A 17,560-nucleotide genomic window follows, 5' to 3' on the forward strand; every position below is an offset into this window, starting at 1 on the left:
AATCCAAAGCAAGGATGATTCTATAAATATGACTGAATGAATGAATAAGGATACAAATCCAAAGAAAGGATGATTCTATAAATATGACTGAATGAATGAATAAGGATACAAATCCAAAGCAAGGATGATGCAGAAGGCAGAGGGAGAAGGAGAAATGAGCGCTTCGTCGGGAAGGCCTCTTGGAGGAGATGTGATTTTAAAAAGGCTTTGAAGGTGGGGAGAGTGATGCTCTGTTGGATATGAAGCTCATTCAATCGTATTTATTAAGCACTTACTGTGTGCAGAGATCACCGTACCAAGCACTTGGGAAAGTACGATACAGCAATAAAGAGTGACAATCCCTGCCCACAACGAGCTCACAGACTAGAGGGGGGATGACAGAACTCAATATAAACAGACATCAATACAAAAAGTTACCAGTTCGTTCATTCATTCATTCAGTCAGTCGTATTTATTCAGTGCTTACTGTGTGAAGAGCGCTGTGCTAAGCGCTGACAATCCCTGCCCACAACAAGCACCCAGTATACTCTATTCTGCCTTACAGCTCTTGTCAGCCCTCGCCTGGTCTGGCCACCAATTTCTGACCCATCCCCAGTATCCCCGGACTTGAGGTGAACACGCAATATTTAGCAATGCCGTATTTACCTTGGGGATGACATTTGCAAAGAGGCGATCCAACAGCTTCACGGACTCTTTGCCTCTGACGTTAAACTTGCCGAACGGCGAGAGGTCGATCACCCCGACCTTTTGCATAACCTGTTTATACTCGGAGCCCACAGGTTCGAACCAGTTGGTGCGTCGAAAACTTGGCCTGTAATGCAATGGTGGATGTTTTAAAAGAACGAGCTCCTCCTTTTCGATCCCGAATAAGATACTCTCTACGTCTCTGAAGTCCTGCTCGACCCAGGAAATGTGCCTGGAGAGTCTGTTCTGCCAACATTTGTATGTGATGGACTCCACCCTAATTTCACTAATTCATCCGCTATTCTTCCTTATGTGGAAAGAGGTGAGGTAGTAGCTAATCAAACTGGAAAAGAAGATGTACAGTGGTGTTTTCTCTTTTGAGTAAAATGGCACCTTGGTTGAAATAAGTTAAAGGCTTCTACCCTGCCCAAGGCAAATGAAAAATTACTGAATTAATCAGAGAATTATAGTGTTAGACTGCCAATCTACAAAATTTATAGCAAAGTGTTGATGATTTACCTCCACTTCCCCTAGAGCTGATAAACCTGGCTTTAAAGTAGGAGTTAAGCAACAGTAAGTTTCTTACAATAATGCAGACCCCGCTGCTTATCTGCTGCCCTCTACACAAAGGACGCAATGGGGTCTAGTGATTAAAGCATGCACCTTGGAGTCAGAGGACCCGGGTTCTAATCCAGGACCTGCCACTTGTCTGCTGTGTGACTCTGGGCAAGTCACTTCACTTTTCTGGGCCTCCATTCCCTCATCTGTAAAATGGAGATTCAAACTGTGATCCCCATGTGGGACAAGGCCTCTGTCCAACCTGATGATCTCATATCTACCCCAGCCTTTAGAACAGTGCCTGGCACATAGAAAGCGCTTAACAAATGCCATTAAAGAAAAAAGTATCCTGCCCGTATGTCTATGCCATCACTGTAAGCCCAGTGTGGGGAGGGATCGTCTCTATGGCTAAATTGTACTTTCCAAGCACTTAGTACAGTGCTCTGAACGCAGTAAGTGCTCAATAAATATGATTGTATGAATGAATCACTGCAGAACTGACCCAATATGTGCCTATTTATATTTTTCAGGCACGATACGTCTTAAAGAGCAGAGCCATTTTAACTGAAACCATAATAGCAGGGTTTTGGAAGAAAGCAAAGGATCGATTAAGAGGCCTGCTTCAGCTAAAAAGAAACTGTTAAGGAGATGACTTCCCTCCTCCCTGATTGATTCTGGGCTTCCAGACAATATGCCAAGTCAGGGTTTCCCTTTACTTGTATCCGGCCTCGTGTCCGGGTTGGTAAAACCAATGAGGTTGCTCCCATCCAGCATGGAAACCCATTGAACACTTAGACTTGAGGACATCGTAAATCCCGCTGACTCTCTCAGTAGGTCTCCCGGCAAATCTTTCTTCTTTAGGGTAGCCAACTAGAAAGGGGAAAATATAGAAATACAGAAATCGAGTAAAAAACGCTGCCGTCATATAGTGTAACGCAAAGTAAATAGAGGATTCAGAAAATCTATTCGTTGTTCATGATCTGTTTATATTAGATGAAAAAAGTGGAAATCCATTGTTTTAGCCTAGCTGAGGTAAGGAAACAAAACAAAATCAATAGGCTGGGAGTCAGAAGATTTTGAGTCCTCGATCTAGGTCTGCCACTGACTTGCTGTGTGACCTTGGGTAAGCCACCTAAGCTCTCTTGGCTTTAGTTTCCTCATCTGAAAAATGGGGACAATTAAGCCTGCCTCTTCCTACTTCCCAGAGATTTTGTGTGCATAAAATGAGAGCGTTGATGTGAACGCACTTTGGAATAATAAGCACTATAAGCATAAATATACAGTATTATCATGATTATTGTTTTAGAATTTCATGCATTTTTATCACAAATGCTCACTAGATATTACATACATATTATACATTCATTTAATATTCTCCATTTTAGTCAGGCTAGGCTTATCAAGCTAAGTATGACATTTTAAATTGTGTGATATGGAGGCGATTTCAAACATTATTTTTGCAAACAAGAATACATCTCCAGTAGCATTTTACCAATGTTGTTGAATCCGTAAGACTCCCTGGCTTTAACTTCTGTGTACTGTGGGGTGGTCCATTTCCCATACCGGTTGGGATCCAATTCTATCAGGTCAAAAGGAGGTTCCCCATCAAGGATCCAGTCACTGAGGTACTTTCCTACACCACCAGCATGGATGATGCCATAGCTGAAAAGCACAGAATCCGAGGCTGAGCTTTGGAAATAGACATGGTTTTGCCATGACAGGCTTTTTGACTCTTTGTTGAGAAGCGGCATGGCCTAGTGGATAGAGCACAGGCCTGGGAGTCAGAAGGTCCTGGGTTCTGATCCGGGCTCGACCACTTGCCTGCTGTGTGAACTTGGAGAAGTCACTACATTTTCTTGGGCCTCGGGTACTTCATCTGTAAAATGTGACAGGAACTGTAGCTAACTTGATTTGCTTGTATCCACCCCAGAGTTTAGTACATTCATTCATTCAGTAGTATTTATTGAGCACTTACTATGTGCAGACCACTGTTCTAAGCACTTGGAATATACAATTTGGCAAAGCATAGAGACAATCCCTGCCCAATGATGGGCTCACAGTCTAATCGGGGGAGACAGACGGCACTCATCAAATTTATTCCTATACTCAGCTCTTTTGCACATATATTATTTGTAGAGATGAATACTCATTTCACCCTGATACAGTTAAGTGACTTCGACATATCCTTACTCTTCCTTCTCCTGGTACATTGTAAGCACTTAGCAAATACCATCATCACCTTCATTTTGGCTAGAATGTTGTTGGGGAACTAAGGACTGCTCTTCTTACAATGCGGGTCTTTCTGGATACAGTTGGGAGACACAGAATGCATGTGCATTCCAGCTAGTTCCAGTCTCCAGGATTCAAGCACAAGATTTTCATCACAAGGAAGGGGTGGAACATTTGGAGGAATTGGAGAAGGAGGAGAAGGAGGTGAAGGAGGAGAATGAGAAAGAGGTGGTGGGAAAGATAGAGGAGGAGGAGAGGGAGGGAAGAAGGAGGAGGAAGTAGAGGAGATGGAGGAGGAGGTGGAGGAGGCAGAGAAAAGAGTAGGATATGGAAAAGGAGGTAGAGTAGGAAGAGAATGAAGAGAAGGAAAGAAAAAAAGCAAAATAATAATAATAGTATTTGTTAAGCAGCTTAGTGGAAAGAGCCCGGACTTGGGAGTCAGAGGACATGGAGCTCGGCCACTTGACAGCTGTGTGACTTTGGGTAAGTCACTTAACTTCTCTGTGCCTCAGTTACCTCATCTGTAAAATGGGGATTAAGACTGTGAGCCCCACGAGGGACAACCTGCCAACCTTGTATCTACCCCAGCTCTTAGAACAGTGCTTGACACATAGTAAGTGCTTAACATATACCATCATTACTATTAAGCACTTACTATGTGCCAGGCACTGGGATGGGTACAAGGAAATAAAGTGGGCACAGTCCCTGTCCTAAGTGGGGCTCACAGTCTCAATCCCCATTTTACAGATGAGGGAACTTGGGCACAGAGAAGTGAAATGACATGCCCAAGGTCACACAGCAGACAAATGGCAGAGTCAGGATTAGAACCCATGACTTTCTGACTCCTAGGTTTGTGCTAACGCAGAAGGGAGAGGGAGTCGGGGGAAAGAGGGTTTAATCGGGGAAGGCCTCTTGGAGGAGATTTGACTTTAATAAGGCATGAGGGTGGGGAGAGTGGTAATGTGGCATTTATGTGCGGTGGGGGCTGAGGGGAGTTCCAGGCCAGAGGGAGAAGTTGGGCTACGGGGTCAGTGGTGAGATAGAGGAGGTCGAGGCAGAGCGAGCACGCTGGCACTAGAGCATAGAAAACATTAATCAATCAATGCCATTTATGGAGCGCTTACTTGTGCAAAGCCTATTCTAAGCACTTGGGAGAATACAATAGAGTAGATAGGCACAAAGAGTTTAGAGACTACTGGAAGTTTCACCAAAATTACTCAAATTACTAAATTCTACTGAGATACTCACCCAAAACCAATGGCCACCCAATAATTTCTGACTCCCTGATGGGGTCCTACCATCGGAAGAATGTCTGGAGAATAGGTGATAGGGCCAGAGACGATATTGATGATGTCTGCCTTTTTCAGGACTGGCACCATCTCCATGGCAGCTTCAACGTGTTCCATGATTCTGTCCAAATCGGACTCAAAAAGTTCCTTTCCAAAACCTGGAAAGCATTTGATTATTATTTTATCATTCTGATATATATACAATACACATTAAACAAACTCTGATTTTAACTCAGCCAATGACCTGGAGTTTGGTTTGTTAATTATACTGTATATTATACTGTTATTTGGTTTCTTCCTTATACTGAAATTGTTGTCAATGATCAATCAATCAATCAGGATATCTATTGAGCCCTTACAGTGTGCAGAGGCCTGTTCTAAGTGCTTGGGAGTGTAAAATTTAACAGAGGTGGTAGACACAGTCCCTGCCCACAGTGACCTTAGAGTCTAGAGGGAGAAACAGACATTAATATAAGTAAATTACAGATATGTAAATAAGTTTGAGGTCTGGGGGTAGTGTGAATATCATCTACTTAAAGGCTAAAGATCCAAGTGCATAGATGATACAGAAGGGAGATGAAGTTGGGGAAAGGAGGGTTTAATCGGGGAAGACCACTTGGAGGAGATTTAGCCTAAATAAGGCTTTGAAGATGGGGAGAGCGGGCGTCTGACATATATGGACGGGGAGGGAATTCCAGGCCAGAGGGGGGAAATCGGATAAGGCGTCAGTGGCAAGAAGGATGAGGTCAAGGCACAGTCAGCAGGCTGGAGCTAGAACAATAAAGTCTGCAAGTTGGGCTCTAGGAGATCTGTGAGGTAAGGTAGGAGGGGACAAGCTGAGGGAGTGCTCTATAGCCAGTTGTAAGGAGCTTCTTTGGGAATCAGAGGTGGATGGGAAACCATCGGAGATTCTTGAGGAGTGGGGAGAAGTGCGCTGAGCGATTTTTTTAAAATTTAGAAAAAACTACCTGGGCAGCAGCGTGAAGTACGGACTGGAGTTAGGAGGACAGGAGGCAGGGAGGTCAGCGGGGAGGCAGAGGCAGTAGTCAAGGTGGGACAGGATAAGTGCTTGGATCGGGATAGGAGCAATTTGAATGGAAAGGAAAGGGTAGAATTTCGGATGTTTTGATGGTAGAACCGAACTCCTTATCTTTCCATCCAAACCCTGCCCTCTCCCAGACTTTTTCCCATCTCTATAGGCAGCACCACCATCCTTCTGGTCTCATAAGCCTGTAACCTTGGAGTTATCCTCGACTCATCTCTCTCGTTAGACCCACATATTCAGTCTGTCACCAATTCTGTCAATTCAACCTTCACAGTATTGCTAAAATCCACCGTTCCCTCTCCATCCAAACTGCTACCACATTAATCCAAGTGTTTATCCTACCCCTACTTGACTCCTGCTTCTGCCTCCTCGCTGACCTCCCTGCCTCCTGTCTCTCCCCACACCAGTCCATACTTCACTCTGCTGCCCAGATCATTTTTAGACAAAAACATTCATTTTATGCTTCCTCACTCCTTCAGAACCTCCAGTGGTTGTCCATCCACCTCTGCATCAAACAGAAACCCCTTACCATAGGTTTTAAAGCATTCAATCACCTTATCCCCTCTTACTTTATCTCCTGGATTTCTTTATTACAACCCAACCCACACACTTGGCTCCTGTAATGCCAACCTACTTACTGTACCTCAATCTCGCCTATCTCACTGTTGACCTTTTGCCTACGTCCTTCCTCTGACCTGGAATGTCCTCTTTTTGTCATCTGACAGATGATAACTCTCCCCATCTTCAAAACCTAACTGAAGTCCCATCTCCTCCAGGAGGTCTTCCCTGACTAAGCCCTCATTTCGTCTTCTCCCGCTCCCTTCTGCGTCCTGGGAGTTGCATCCTTCATTATCCCCTCCCATAGCCCTGCAGCACTTATGCACATATTTGTGATTTATTTATATTAATGTCTGTATGCCGCTGTAGACTGTAAGCTCACTGCAGGTAGGGAAAGTGTCTACCGATTCTGTTATGTTGTACTTTCCCAAACACTAAGTACGGTGATCTGCACCCAGGAAGTGCTCAATAAATACGACTGATTGAAAGGATTTGGTGATAGACTGAATGTGTGCTATATATTCCTGAATTAAGCAGAGTCAGTTTCAGCACAAAAATGTTCTTAAAATGAAAATTTTGTCATGGTCCTGGCTCAAGTGAGAATTGAAAACGGTACAGTGAGTTAGAGTAAAATCTGTCTAGGAGACTTACCCTGTATAAAAGGTCACCTATTAAAAAGACCATTTTTATGAATTTTCTAAAACTCTAAAACTCCCTGACAAACAATATGCTAATAAATATCAGTATGAGAATGTAACTTTTTTTTCAGAAAAAGCAAACTTTCCAAATGTTCTATAAAAGCAGAGAATCAGGGCTTTCTTTCAAAACTCTCTCCAGAACTTTACCCCATTTGGGTGCAGCTTCATTCCAAACTTAATGAAATAACCATTTCTTACTCTCCTACATAGAGCCTCTCAGGGATGTATTAAGCACTCAATCAATCAATGGTATTATTGAGCACTTACTGGGTGTAGAGCACTGTACTGGACACTTGGGAAAGCACAAAAGAATTGGTAAATATGCATAAAAATATATATATATATATCAACCTTGCCAGAAAATAATTAGTCTAAACCTAATGGAAACAGTAGGCTGTGAAAGAAATACTTTTAATGGAAATGGAAGTTGTTTTCCACAGTTGATCATTTTTGAAGCCAACGATCCTGGTATCAGATATCGTGTTGCAAAGGGTAGGAAATTACGCAGGCTGGTAAAATATTTTGCAAGTCATACGATCTTGTTATCTACCAGATGGATTACTAGCATAAAATACATTTAAAAACTAAGCAAAGGAAGGCCCTTTAGCCACAGCAGAATATTTCACAAATTCATTGCCTATCATCAATGGTATTAAGTGCCTGATAAATATTAAGCACTGTAATAAGTGCTTGGGAGAGTATAACAGTAACAAGACCTGTTGTAGAAACAGGGAGTTACTCTTTGAAGGTGGGAGGGTAGGTATGGTGGGCTCTTAGTACCCATTACACTCAGTACCTCGCCTCCAAAAGGCCTTCCCCAATTCCCTGACCTCAAGTAGTTTACAATCTAATATCCCACAGAGAACTTGGTATTTTCTCTTTTTAATTCCAACCATCGCCTACCTTTTTAAAAGCAAGTTTCCTTTATCTTTCCATTCCCACAGCAGAAACTTTTGAGACTGGGTTTTCCCATCCATACCACACAAGGGAGAAGGAGTGGAAATTCAGGGATTGCTATTTCTCCTTCAGTTGGAGGAAAGGAAAGGAAAGGAAAGGAAAGGAAAGAAAGGAAAGGAAAGGAAAGGAAAGGAAAGGAAAGGAAAGGAAAGGAAAGGAAAGGAAAGGAAAGGAAAGGAAAGGAAAGGAAAGGAAAGGAAAGGAAAGGAAAGGAAAGGAAAGGAAAGGAAAGGAAAGGAAAGGAAAGGAAAGGAAAGGAAAGGAAGGAAAGGAAAGGATAGGAACCCACTTGCCCCCTCAGAACTCTCTCTGAGCCCAAGGAAAAGGATAGGGCTGTCCCAGAATAGATCCCAGGTGGCTCTGAATGGCCTGAGGCGGGCTCCACCTTTTGCCTGAAATCCCTCAACAAGTAGGGCAGGAAGTTTTCATTCATTTATTCATTCATTCATTCATTCAATAATATTTAGTGAGAGCTTACTAGGTGCAGAGCACTGTACTAAGTGCTTGGAATGTACAATTCAGCAACAGATAGAGACAATCCCTGCCCATTGACGGGCTTGCAGTCTAATCGGGGGAGACAGACAGACAAAAACAAGACAACATCACGATAAATAGAATCAAGGGGATGTACACCTCATTAACAAAATAAACACGGTCATAAAAATATAGACCAATAAATAATAATGTTGGTATTTGTTAAGCGCTTACTATGTGCAGAGCACTGTTCTAAGTGCTGGGGTAGACACAGGGGAATCAGGTTGTCCCACGTGGGGCTCACAGTCTTAATCCCCATTTTACAGATGAAGGAACTGAGGCACAGAGAGGTTAAGTGACTTGCCCATAGTCACACAGCTGACAAGTGGCAGAGCTGGGATTCGAACTCACGAGCCCTGACTCCAAAGCCCATACTCTTTCCACTGCGCCACGCTGCTTCTCTATGAGCACAGTGCTCAGGGGAGGGGAAGGGAGAGGGAGAGGAGCAGAGGGAAAGCGGGGGAAAAGGGGGCTTAGCTGAGAGGAGGTGAAGGGAGGGGGCAGAGAGGGAGCAGAGGGAAAAGGGGAAGCTCAGACTGGGAAGGCCTCTTGGAGGAGGTGAGCTCTCAGTAGGGCTTCGAAGAGGGGAAGAGAGTTAGTTTGGCGGAGGAGAGGAGGGAGGGCATTCCAGGACAGCGGGAGGACACAGGCCAGGGGTCGACAGCGGGTTAGGCGTGAACGGGGGACGGTGAAGAGGTGAGTGGCCAGTTTTCCTGAGGTTCATTCCAGACAGATCCAGAATTTTTCAGCTCCGGAAGAGCTTGGATTGAGGAGGCCCGGACAAGCTCTTTGGTACGTCCCCAAGCACACACTTTACACCACGCAGGGGTACTTGTGCAGTCTTGGCTACTGCTAAACCCCAAGAGAGGGCCTGGCCCCAGTCAGAGCAGAAGAGGGCTGAGGTACACCCACAAGAGTGGTGAAAACCTACCAGGTGGGACTCCATCAGTTACCCAGGAGCTCTGGAGTTTCATCTTCTCCTGGCTTTCATATGGACCGAAGAGAAGCCCGTCCCTTTCCTGGCGGAGGTAGTATGATCCTTCGAGGTCCCTCAAAACGGGGAGTTCTCTCTTCAAAGCTTTCACTTCAGGTATGGTTGACGTGACGACGTACTGGTGGTGGACCGGAATGAGAGGATGCTGCAGCCCAATCATTTTGCCAACTTCTCGAGCCCAGAATCCTAAAATAAAGAAACAAATGTTGAATCCCAAGCCACGAGCTCTTGCTTTAACATCTCCTTCAGTAATTTAATTACAGTAAAAATCTCTGGAAGGAATGGGTGCTTGGGAACTATAAAGGACCTCATTATAATGTGACTTTAGTTCAGTTTTAGAGTCAGTGTCAATGTAAATCCATATCCTGGAGTACACATGTATATTTTTAAGTATTTACTTGTACATTCAATCATTTACTCAGCTATTTTATCCTCCTATATTTGAACTATCTGCTACATCCATGGTCTTCCTCTGGCTACCATTATTTTTGGTCTGTCTTGCCTGTTAGAAAACTCCTTGAGGGCAGGGAACATCTACTGTGCTACTGTTGAATTCTCCCATATGCTTAGTTGAGTGCTTAACCCTCAATAGGCACTCAACAAATATCACTGACGATGAAATTAGAGTTTCATAAAATTAGAGTTTCATAAAAACTGCAACAAACAGAACACGATAACAAACACGCTGCCTTGTTGGTTCATCTCCTCCAAGAAGCCTTCGCTGATTAAGGCCTCTTTTCCCCAGCTTGCTCTGCCTTCTATGCCCTTGGATCTTGCACTTGAGAAGCAACATGGCTTAGAGGAAAGAACATGGGCTTGGGAGCCAGAGGTCATGGGTTCTAATCCAGCTCCACCACCTATTGGCTGTGTGACTTGTCAGCTGGACAGTACACCCCATTCTCCTAGAACCTGGGGACTAGGTTCTTGCAAGACTCCACATGAAGGAAAATATGTGTTCTGATATTTACCTTGTCCCAAGTCACACACCATTTCTTCTAACTCCAGAGGGATTTGGTTGATGGAGGGAACGTGTCTGCTAATTCTGTTGTATAGTACTTTCTCAAACACTTGGTACAGTGCTTTGCACATAGTAAGCACTCAATTAATACTACTGATTGACTGATTTGAATAATAACAATAATAATATGATAATAATAGTGGTATTTATTAAGCACTTACTATGGGCCAGGCACTAAGTGCAAGGGTGGATACGAGCAAATGGGGTTGGACACAGTCCCTGTCCCATGTGGGGCTCACAGTCTCAATCCCCATTTTACAAATGAGGTAACTGAGGCCCAGAGACATGAAGTGACTTGCCCAAGGTCACGCAGTAGATAAGTCATGTGGTGAAGCTGGGATTAGAACCCATGACCTTCTGACTCCCAGGCCCAGGCTCTAACCACTAGATCATGCTGAAGAACATTTTCTAATTCCCTAACAGTGTTCTAAGAAAAAATTATTGTGAAAACATACACCATGGTAGAAGCAAGTGTTCTTGTGTCCTTGGTTCTTAAGGATCTCCCAAGCACTTTGGGATCTTAAGTGATTTTTTGAGTGTCTACTGTTTGCAAAACACTGTACTAATTGCTTGGCAGAATACAATAGAATTATTAGACATGATCCCTACACTCATGGAGTTTTCAATCTAGCAGGGAAGACATATGTGAAAATAAATTAGAGGGAGGAGTAAGCAGTGAGGTATAAAGGAATGTTTTAAATGGCATGTAAGGACTCGTGAAAGGGAGCATCCCAATGCTAATAATAATCATAATAATAGCTATTATTATGATCATTATTAATAGCATTTGCTAAGCACTTACGTGTCAAGTGCTGATCTAAGGTGAACTAGTGAATGAGTGCCCAGGTACAAGACACGACAGAGGAGAAGCAACAAGAAGGATAAGGATGAGGATACACTGTCTTCCCGTCAAAGAATCTAGGTGCCGAGCTCCTGGATCTTTATCAGTTCGCCATCACTCAATATGACACGACTCCAGTGGAATAGAGGTGAAGACGGTTTCTCTTTCTGTTTTCCTCATTCATTATGTAAAAATCTATAACCTCCTGAGGTATTAGAAAATAGAAATTGTTGCTGATCTAGAGAAATTACAAAAAGGCTGCAGAGAGCTTATATATATGCTAATGAGGGGCACTCACCGTGGCAAGTTAATGAAAGAAAGCCAAATCTATTACACAGAGGAAGACAACAGCACTAAATGCAAAGCTCATTTAAAGAAGGGCTTCCCGTTGGTGTGTTACAGAGCCTGGAATAGTGCTTGGGGGGTTGGTATGCTCAACTGCGGCCCACTGAATGGGCAACGGGAGAGACGTGGTTCGGACTCAGCTGCCCAGCCTTTTGATGGGTCAGAACGGAAGCGGTGACGTGGAGGGGGAAAGTAGTCCCAAGGTCCACCATCTCCCTGATCCCTTCATCTTCCCCATCCCCATGACAAGCCATCTAGTCCCAAAGCCCGGGTTTGGGAGTTAGAAGGACCCGGGTTCTAATCCCAGCTCTGCCACTTGTCTGCTGTGTGACCTTGGGCCAGTCACTTCACTTCTCTGTGCTTCAGTTACCCCATCTGTAAAATGGGGATTCAATGCCTATACTCCCTCCTACTAAGACTGTAAGCCCCATGTAGGACCTGATGATCTTGTACCTACCCCAAGTGTTTAGGATAGTGCTTGGCACATAGTTACGTGCTTAACAAAAACAATTATTATTATTGTTGTTATTATTATTACTATTTTGCAAGGCAATCCCTGCCCTAAAGAGCTTGCAATCTAATAGGGAAACTAACAGATGCCAAGAAAGCCACAAATTGCTATGGTTGTAAAAAGCAAAAGTATAGAAATAGATTAAATAGGTGTAAGTTAACGCTAATTTAGAATATGCTCAAGTGTTAAGGAGGGATGAATAAACATCAGGGCTAAGGGCAGCTTTTAGATGGTCTGGGAAGGTGGAGTTGAGTTTGGAAGGGTGGGATTTCAGAAGAACTTTGAAAATGGGGAGGACTGTGGTCTGATAGATTGGAAGTGAGAGGCAGCTCCATGCTGAAAGAAGGGTAAGAGCCAAGGGGTCAGAGTCAGGAAAGTTGAGAATGAGGAAAAGTGAGAAGCAGCACAGATCTGGGAGTCAGAGGACCTGGGTTCTAATCCCAGCTCTGCCAATTGCTCTGCCGACTGTTTGCCATGTGACCTTGGACAAGTCACTTCAATTCTCTGTGCCTCAGTTTCCTCAAATGTAAAATGGGGCTTAAATATGTGTTCGCCCTCCTCCTTAGACTGTGAGGCCCATGTGGGACAGGGACACAGTCCAACCTAATTACCTTGTATCTATCCCAGAGCTTAGAACGGTGTTTGACACATAGTATGTATTTGACCCATAGTATGTACTCAACAAATACCATAAAAAGAGGTGAGCTTGAGAGGAATGAAAAGTGAGAGCTGGAGTATAGTTGGAAAAGAGAACTGGTAAGTAAGAGGGAGAATGTTGGAGTGCCTTAAAGCTAATGATCAGGAATTTTTGCTTGATGTGGAGAGGAATGGGTAAGCATTCGAAGATGTTGAGAAGTAGAGAAATACATTCAGGAAGTTTTAGAAAAACGATCTGGGCAGCACAGAAAAGTATGTACCGGAGAGTTATTTATAAGCATTATGCACTCTATCCTTGAGGAAGAAAATGATATTTAGGTCAATTTTACAGATTAAAACCAGCATCTCCTTAACAGTCAAGATGAGCTGACTTCTCCTGGTTATACTATAACTTGAGCCTTAATTGGTGACCAGATGAATAACCAGAAGGCAATGAACTGAAAGGTTATTCTGGTTCTAGAAGGGCAGTCTTTGAATGAAATCCTGCCCTAGACACTCTATAATAATGCCCAGCTAAGTGGGGGCATGGTCATGTGGTGGGAGAGAAATGTGGAGGTGAAAGCTGGATGTCCGGGTGGTTACTTTTCCAGTCAGGGGCCATTGGAGTGCTCCTTCTCCTTGCAACAGAAAGAACTGATCAGTAGGTCCTGGTAAGATGGTGGAGAATTTAAGGTTGAGTTACATCAACCTTTGCATTCATTTATTCATTCTTTCAATAGCATTTATGGAGGGCTTACTGTGTGCAGAGCACTATACTAAACATGGGGGAGAATACGCTACAACGATAAGCAGATACATTCCCTGCTCACAAGGAGCAAGAATCTCAGTGGGACATGGACAGCCTCAGAACCATTTCCGGAGGTTTGGGCCCATTCTGGGGATGGCCCTAGGTCACAAAGTGAACCAGATTCCTGGAGCGAAACTACAAGCCGTTTCTTCTGATTCAACAGCGTAAGTGAACCAGACATATGGAGAAACAGCATGGCCTAATGGAAAGAGCACGGACCTGAGAATCATCAGACCTGGGTTCTAATCCCGGTTCTGCCACTCGTCTATTGTCTGACCTACTGTCACTTAACATCTTGTGCCTTGTGCCTAGATCTGGAAAATGGGGATTAAATCCTCTTCCTTCCAACTTAGATTTTGAACCCTATGCAGGACAGAGGATGTGTCCAACCGGATAAATTTCTACCTCAGTGCTTAGAACAGTGCTTGACACACAGTAAGTGCTTAACAAATACTTTTTTTAAAAAAAAAGGGAGCCAGACTCCACTGAGTCTCTCAAAGTGGGAGAAATTTACGCTAGGTCAGGACCCTGTCCTTTTTCATTGAACCAAACCCTGCCAGGGTCAACTTAATAATAATGATGATGATGGCATTTGTTAAGCACTTACTATGTGCCAAGCACTGTTCTAAGCACTGCAGGGCGGGGGACGGGATAGGACAGGTAATCAGGTTGTCCCACGTGGGGCTCACAGTCTTAATCCCCATTTTACAGATGAGGTAACTGAGGCCCAGAGAAGTGAAGAGACTTGTCCAAAGTCACATAGCTGACAAGTGGCAGAGTCGGCATTAGAACCCATGATCTCTGACTCCCAAGCCCGGGCTCCTTCCACCAGGCCATAGTGAACCCACACTCCTGGGGCTCAATTGGAAATGAACTGGCCTTCCAGACTTCATTCGATCATATTTCTTTCAATTGAATTGACTGAGCGCTTACTGTGTGCAAAACACAGTTGGAGAAGGAGGCCGAGTTTGCTGAGAAGAGATGTCCCTGCCTCAGAACTTCTGTACCTATAACTCCTGGAATCTCAGTCCTAGCCAGAAGGGCTACTTGGGGACTATTTAAGCTATTGCACTTCGGTGATAACCCAGAAATATTTAGATGCATAGAAGGGTTTTATGAGATAAATGACGGTAATAACTCCTTTTGAAAATGATTTTGCATTAGTTTTTTGATGGCTTATGCTGCTGTATCCATAAAAACCAAACCACCTGGTGTTGCACGTATCACTTGAAAAATCCATGCTCATATGGTTTGTCAAACTACTTCAGCGGAAAAGAAAACTCACGAGTTGGTGTTTTTCGTCTATTTCATTTGCATATTACACAAACAATTGAGATTTACGACACTGCAAACAGTAGGATATTGTTCAGCGAGATTTATAAATCATACCAAGATATATAACTGAAATAGCAAAATACTATTAGAAAAATGTTATTCTGTAATGATTTTTTAATAAGAAACATATGTCAAACATTAGGACACAGAGGAAGAATAAATATACTTCGGTTAAAGGACCATTTTACAGACTTATAATGTAGGGACTTGGAACATAGAAATCTAGAATATTTAGCAGGAAACCGTTTTCATGGTCATTGTCAGCACTATTACCTCCTGGATTTTATTACTCTTAAATCTTTAAAACAAAAATTTCCCCCCTCCACTTCCATCCACTGCTTAGTTTACACTAGCTGATTAAAGGCCAATTCTCTGCTAGTTTATGAATTCCATCAATAAATATTTATGTGGATTTTATCACTAGTAATATTGTCTGTGAATTTGTGTTCACACTCCTTTGGGCAAGTGCTAGCATAATTATTTCATCGCTGGACTTCTTTTTTAGGATATTTTAGTATATTTCCTTTTGGTAATCTGAAAGATTCCCAGGGGTCTGGGCTGAGGAAACTGGTTTAAACTAGCACATTCTGGTTCCATGTCAGCTGTTAATGATGCTAGATAAAACAAATAGCTGCCAATAAACTCTGCTAAGCTCTGAATTAGCACTGTGAGCTCCACCAAGACTGACTGGAAATTTATCAACAGAGACTTAAAGAAATGGGGATGACAGGAAAGTCGAAAAAAAGATACCGTTCATGGCATGTAATGCTTACAAAGGGCTTTTGTGACTTGACAAAAAGACTCGGTAGGCATTAAGTACCTGATTTAGTGGAAACCGAGCTGCACATTAGTGTAAACCAAATATTTTTTGGTGTAATTAGATTACAAAAAGGCTGAAGAAAAGGATGCAGTTTGACTGCCCCTGGAATCCATAATCACTGAATAGTGACGATGACTAAACTAGCTGTCCTGCACAATCAGTCATTAGTCAGTCAGCTAATCACCGGAATTTATTGAACAGCTCCCACTCATGAATGCAGAACACTGTACTACACACCATGGTAGAAACCTGTATGTTACACAGTGCCTATAAAGTTTTCAAAATCTGCCGCAGGAAGATATGACTGAATGAGCTTTGCCCCCGCCCACAAGGACCTCACATTCTCATGGAAGAGAAAGGGGGATTGCTGAAATTTTTAAATGAAGATAGATAAAACACAAACGACTAAAACTTATAGGCAAACACAGAGATAGATGAGAAGACAGAAGACAGAAATACGTGATCATGTATCATTCAAAGAGATAAAAAAAAAATGGTAAAGGACATCTGGATTGATTAAAGGGACCGAAATCGAGCAGGGGTTAGAGGAGTGAGCATGGCCTAGTGGAATAAGTCAGAAGATCCTGGTCCTGGTCCTCCTACTTACTGGTGACCTCGGACAAGTCACTTAACTTCTCTGTTTCCTCACCTGTAAAATGAGGGTTCAGTGCCGGCCCTCCCTCCTAAAGTTTGAGCCCCACATGGGACAGGGATTGTGTCCAATCCGATTATTTATTATCTCCCCTAGAGTTTAGCACAGAGTAAGATAATTATTATTGTTAATCTGGGATGCTTCTTGGAGGGGGTGGCATTTTTAGTAGAGTTTTGCAGGAGAGGGAGAGAAAACGTGTTTAATGGCCCAGCGGAGGGTGGACTGAGTGCAGATGATGATAGAGAACATTAGTTTGGTTGGAGTAGAGAGCAAAAATTGGGGTAGAGCCAGAGAAGAGAGTAGTGAGTGAAGCGGAGTGAGCTAGGGGAGAGGTTGTAGCTATTAAATGATTTATTCCATTTGAGGCGATAATTAAACAGTCTGCAATCCTTACCGGAGGCGTTCACAACTCTTTTTGCTCGAATTGTTCCTTGGGAAGTTTCGACTTCCCAGGTGCCATCAGACCTGGGTTTGAGACCGGTCACAGGAGCAGGAAATTTCAATAAAGCACCGTATCTCCTAGCCCCAGCAGCCAGGGCCATCGTAAGAGAATAAGGGTCAATGTGGCCATCTCCTGGATTGTAAAGTCCAGCCAGGACCTGAATGGATCACACAAAATGAGTTAGTTTAGACGGGATTGGAGTTTCCTCCTTAAACATTTCTGTTATAAAAATACTGTCCTTTCAATGGTCAAAGCCCTCATTTGTGTGGGGTTAGATGCCTTTCCTAAAGGTACTGTTTTTCACACTCAAAATGCAGACATGAACTGTGGAAAATTCAAAATCAGGAGAGTGGGACAATAAAACATGTTTAAACAGTTCCCAGTAAATGGGTGAGAGTTGGCTTTAGGGTACTCAGCTCAGGCCTTGTCGACAGAAAGCCTTCTCTATGCCGGATCAGAACCCGCGGCTTTAGGTTACGGCGAAGAAGGCCCCAGGGAAAGATCAGTAAAAGCAGGAAGTTTCACAGCATAACGTAAAACCTCCTGCATCAAGGGGAAATGTTCTTCATACATGATGATCATAATGATCTCAACCCAGCCACTTTA

At 43.3% G+C, this 17,560-nt stretch overlaps 1 protein-coding gene across 1 annotated transcript in view; it reads right to left on the minus strand.

The window, feature by feature from the left end:
- The window catches only part of DMGDH (dimethylglycine dehydrogenase), a 55,587-nt gene that overhangs the window by 29,742 nt on the left and 8,285 nt on the right, over nucleotides 1-17,560 (minus strand). The window contains exons 5-10 of the mRNA XM_029071519.2: nucleotides 16,907-17,111; nucleotides 9,484-9,732; nucleotides 4,720-4,918; nucleotides 2,735-2,904; nucleotides 1,959-2,112; nucleotides 646-811 (exon numbers count right to left, since the gene is read on the minus strand). Coding sequence (XP_028927352.1) covers nucleotides 646-811; nucleotides 1,959-2,112; nucleotides 2,735-2,904; nucleotides 4,720-4,918; nucleotides 9,484-9,732; nucleotides 16,907-17,111 — 1,143 coding nt within the window. The remainder of the gene's footprint in view (nucleotides 1-645; nucleotides 812-1,958; nucleotides 2,113-2,734; nucleotides 2,905-4,719; nucleotides 4,919-9,483; nucleotides 9,733-16,906; nucleotides 17,112-17,560) is intronic.

Source organism: Ornithorhynchus anatinus, chromosome 1 (genome assembly GCF_004115215.2).
Source record: "Ornithorhynchus anatinus isolate Pmale09 chromosome 1, mOrnAna1.pri.v4, whole genome shotgun sequence".
Taxonomy (NCBI): domain Eukaryota; kingdom Metazoa; phylum Chordata; class Mammalia; order Monotremata; family Ornithorhynchidae; genus Ornithorhynchus; species Ornithorhynchus anatinus.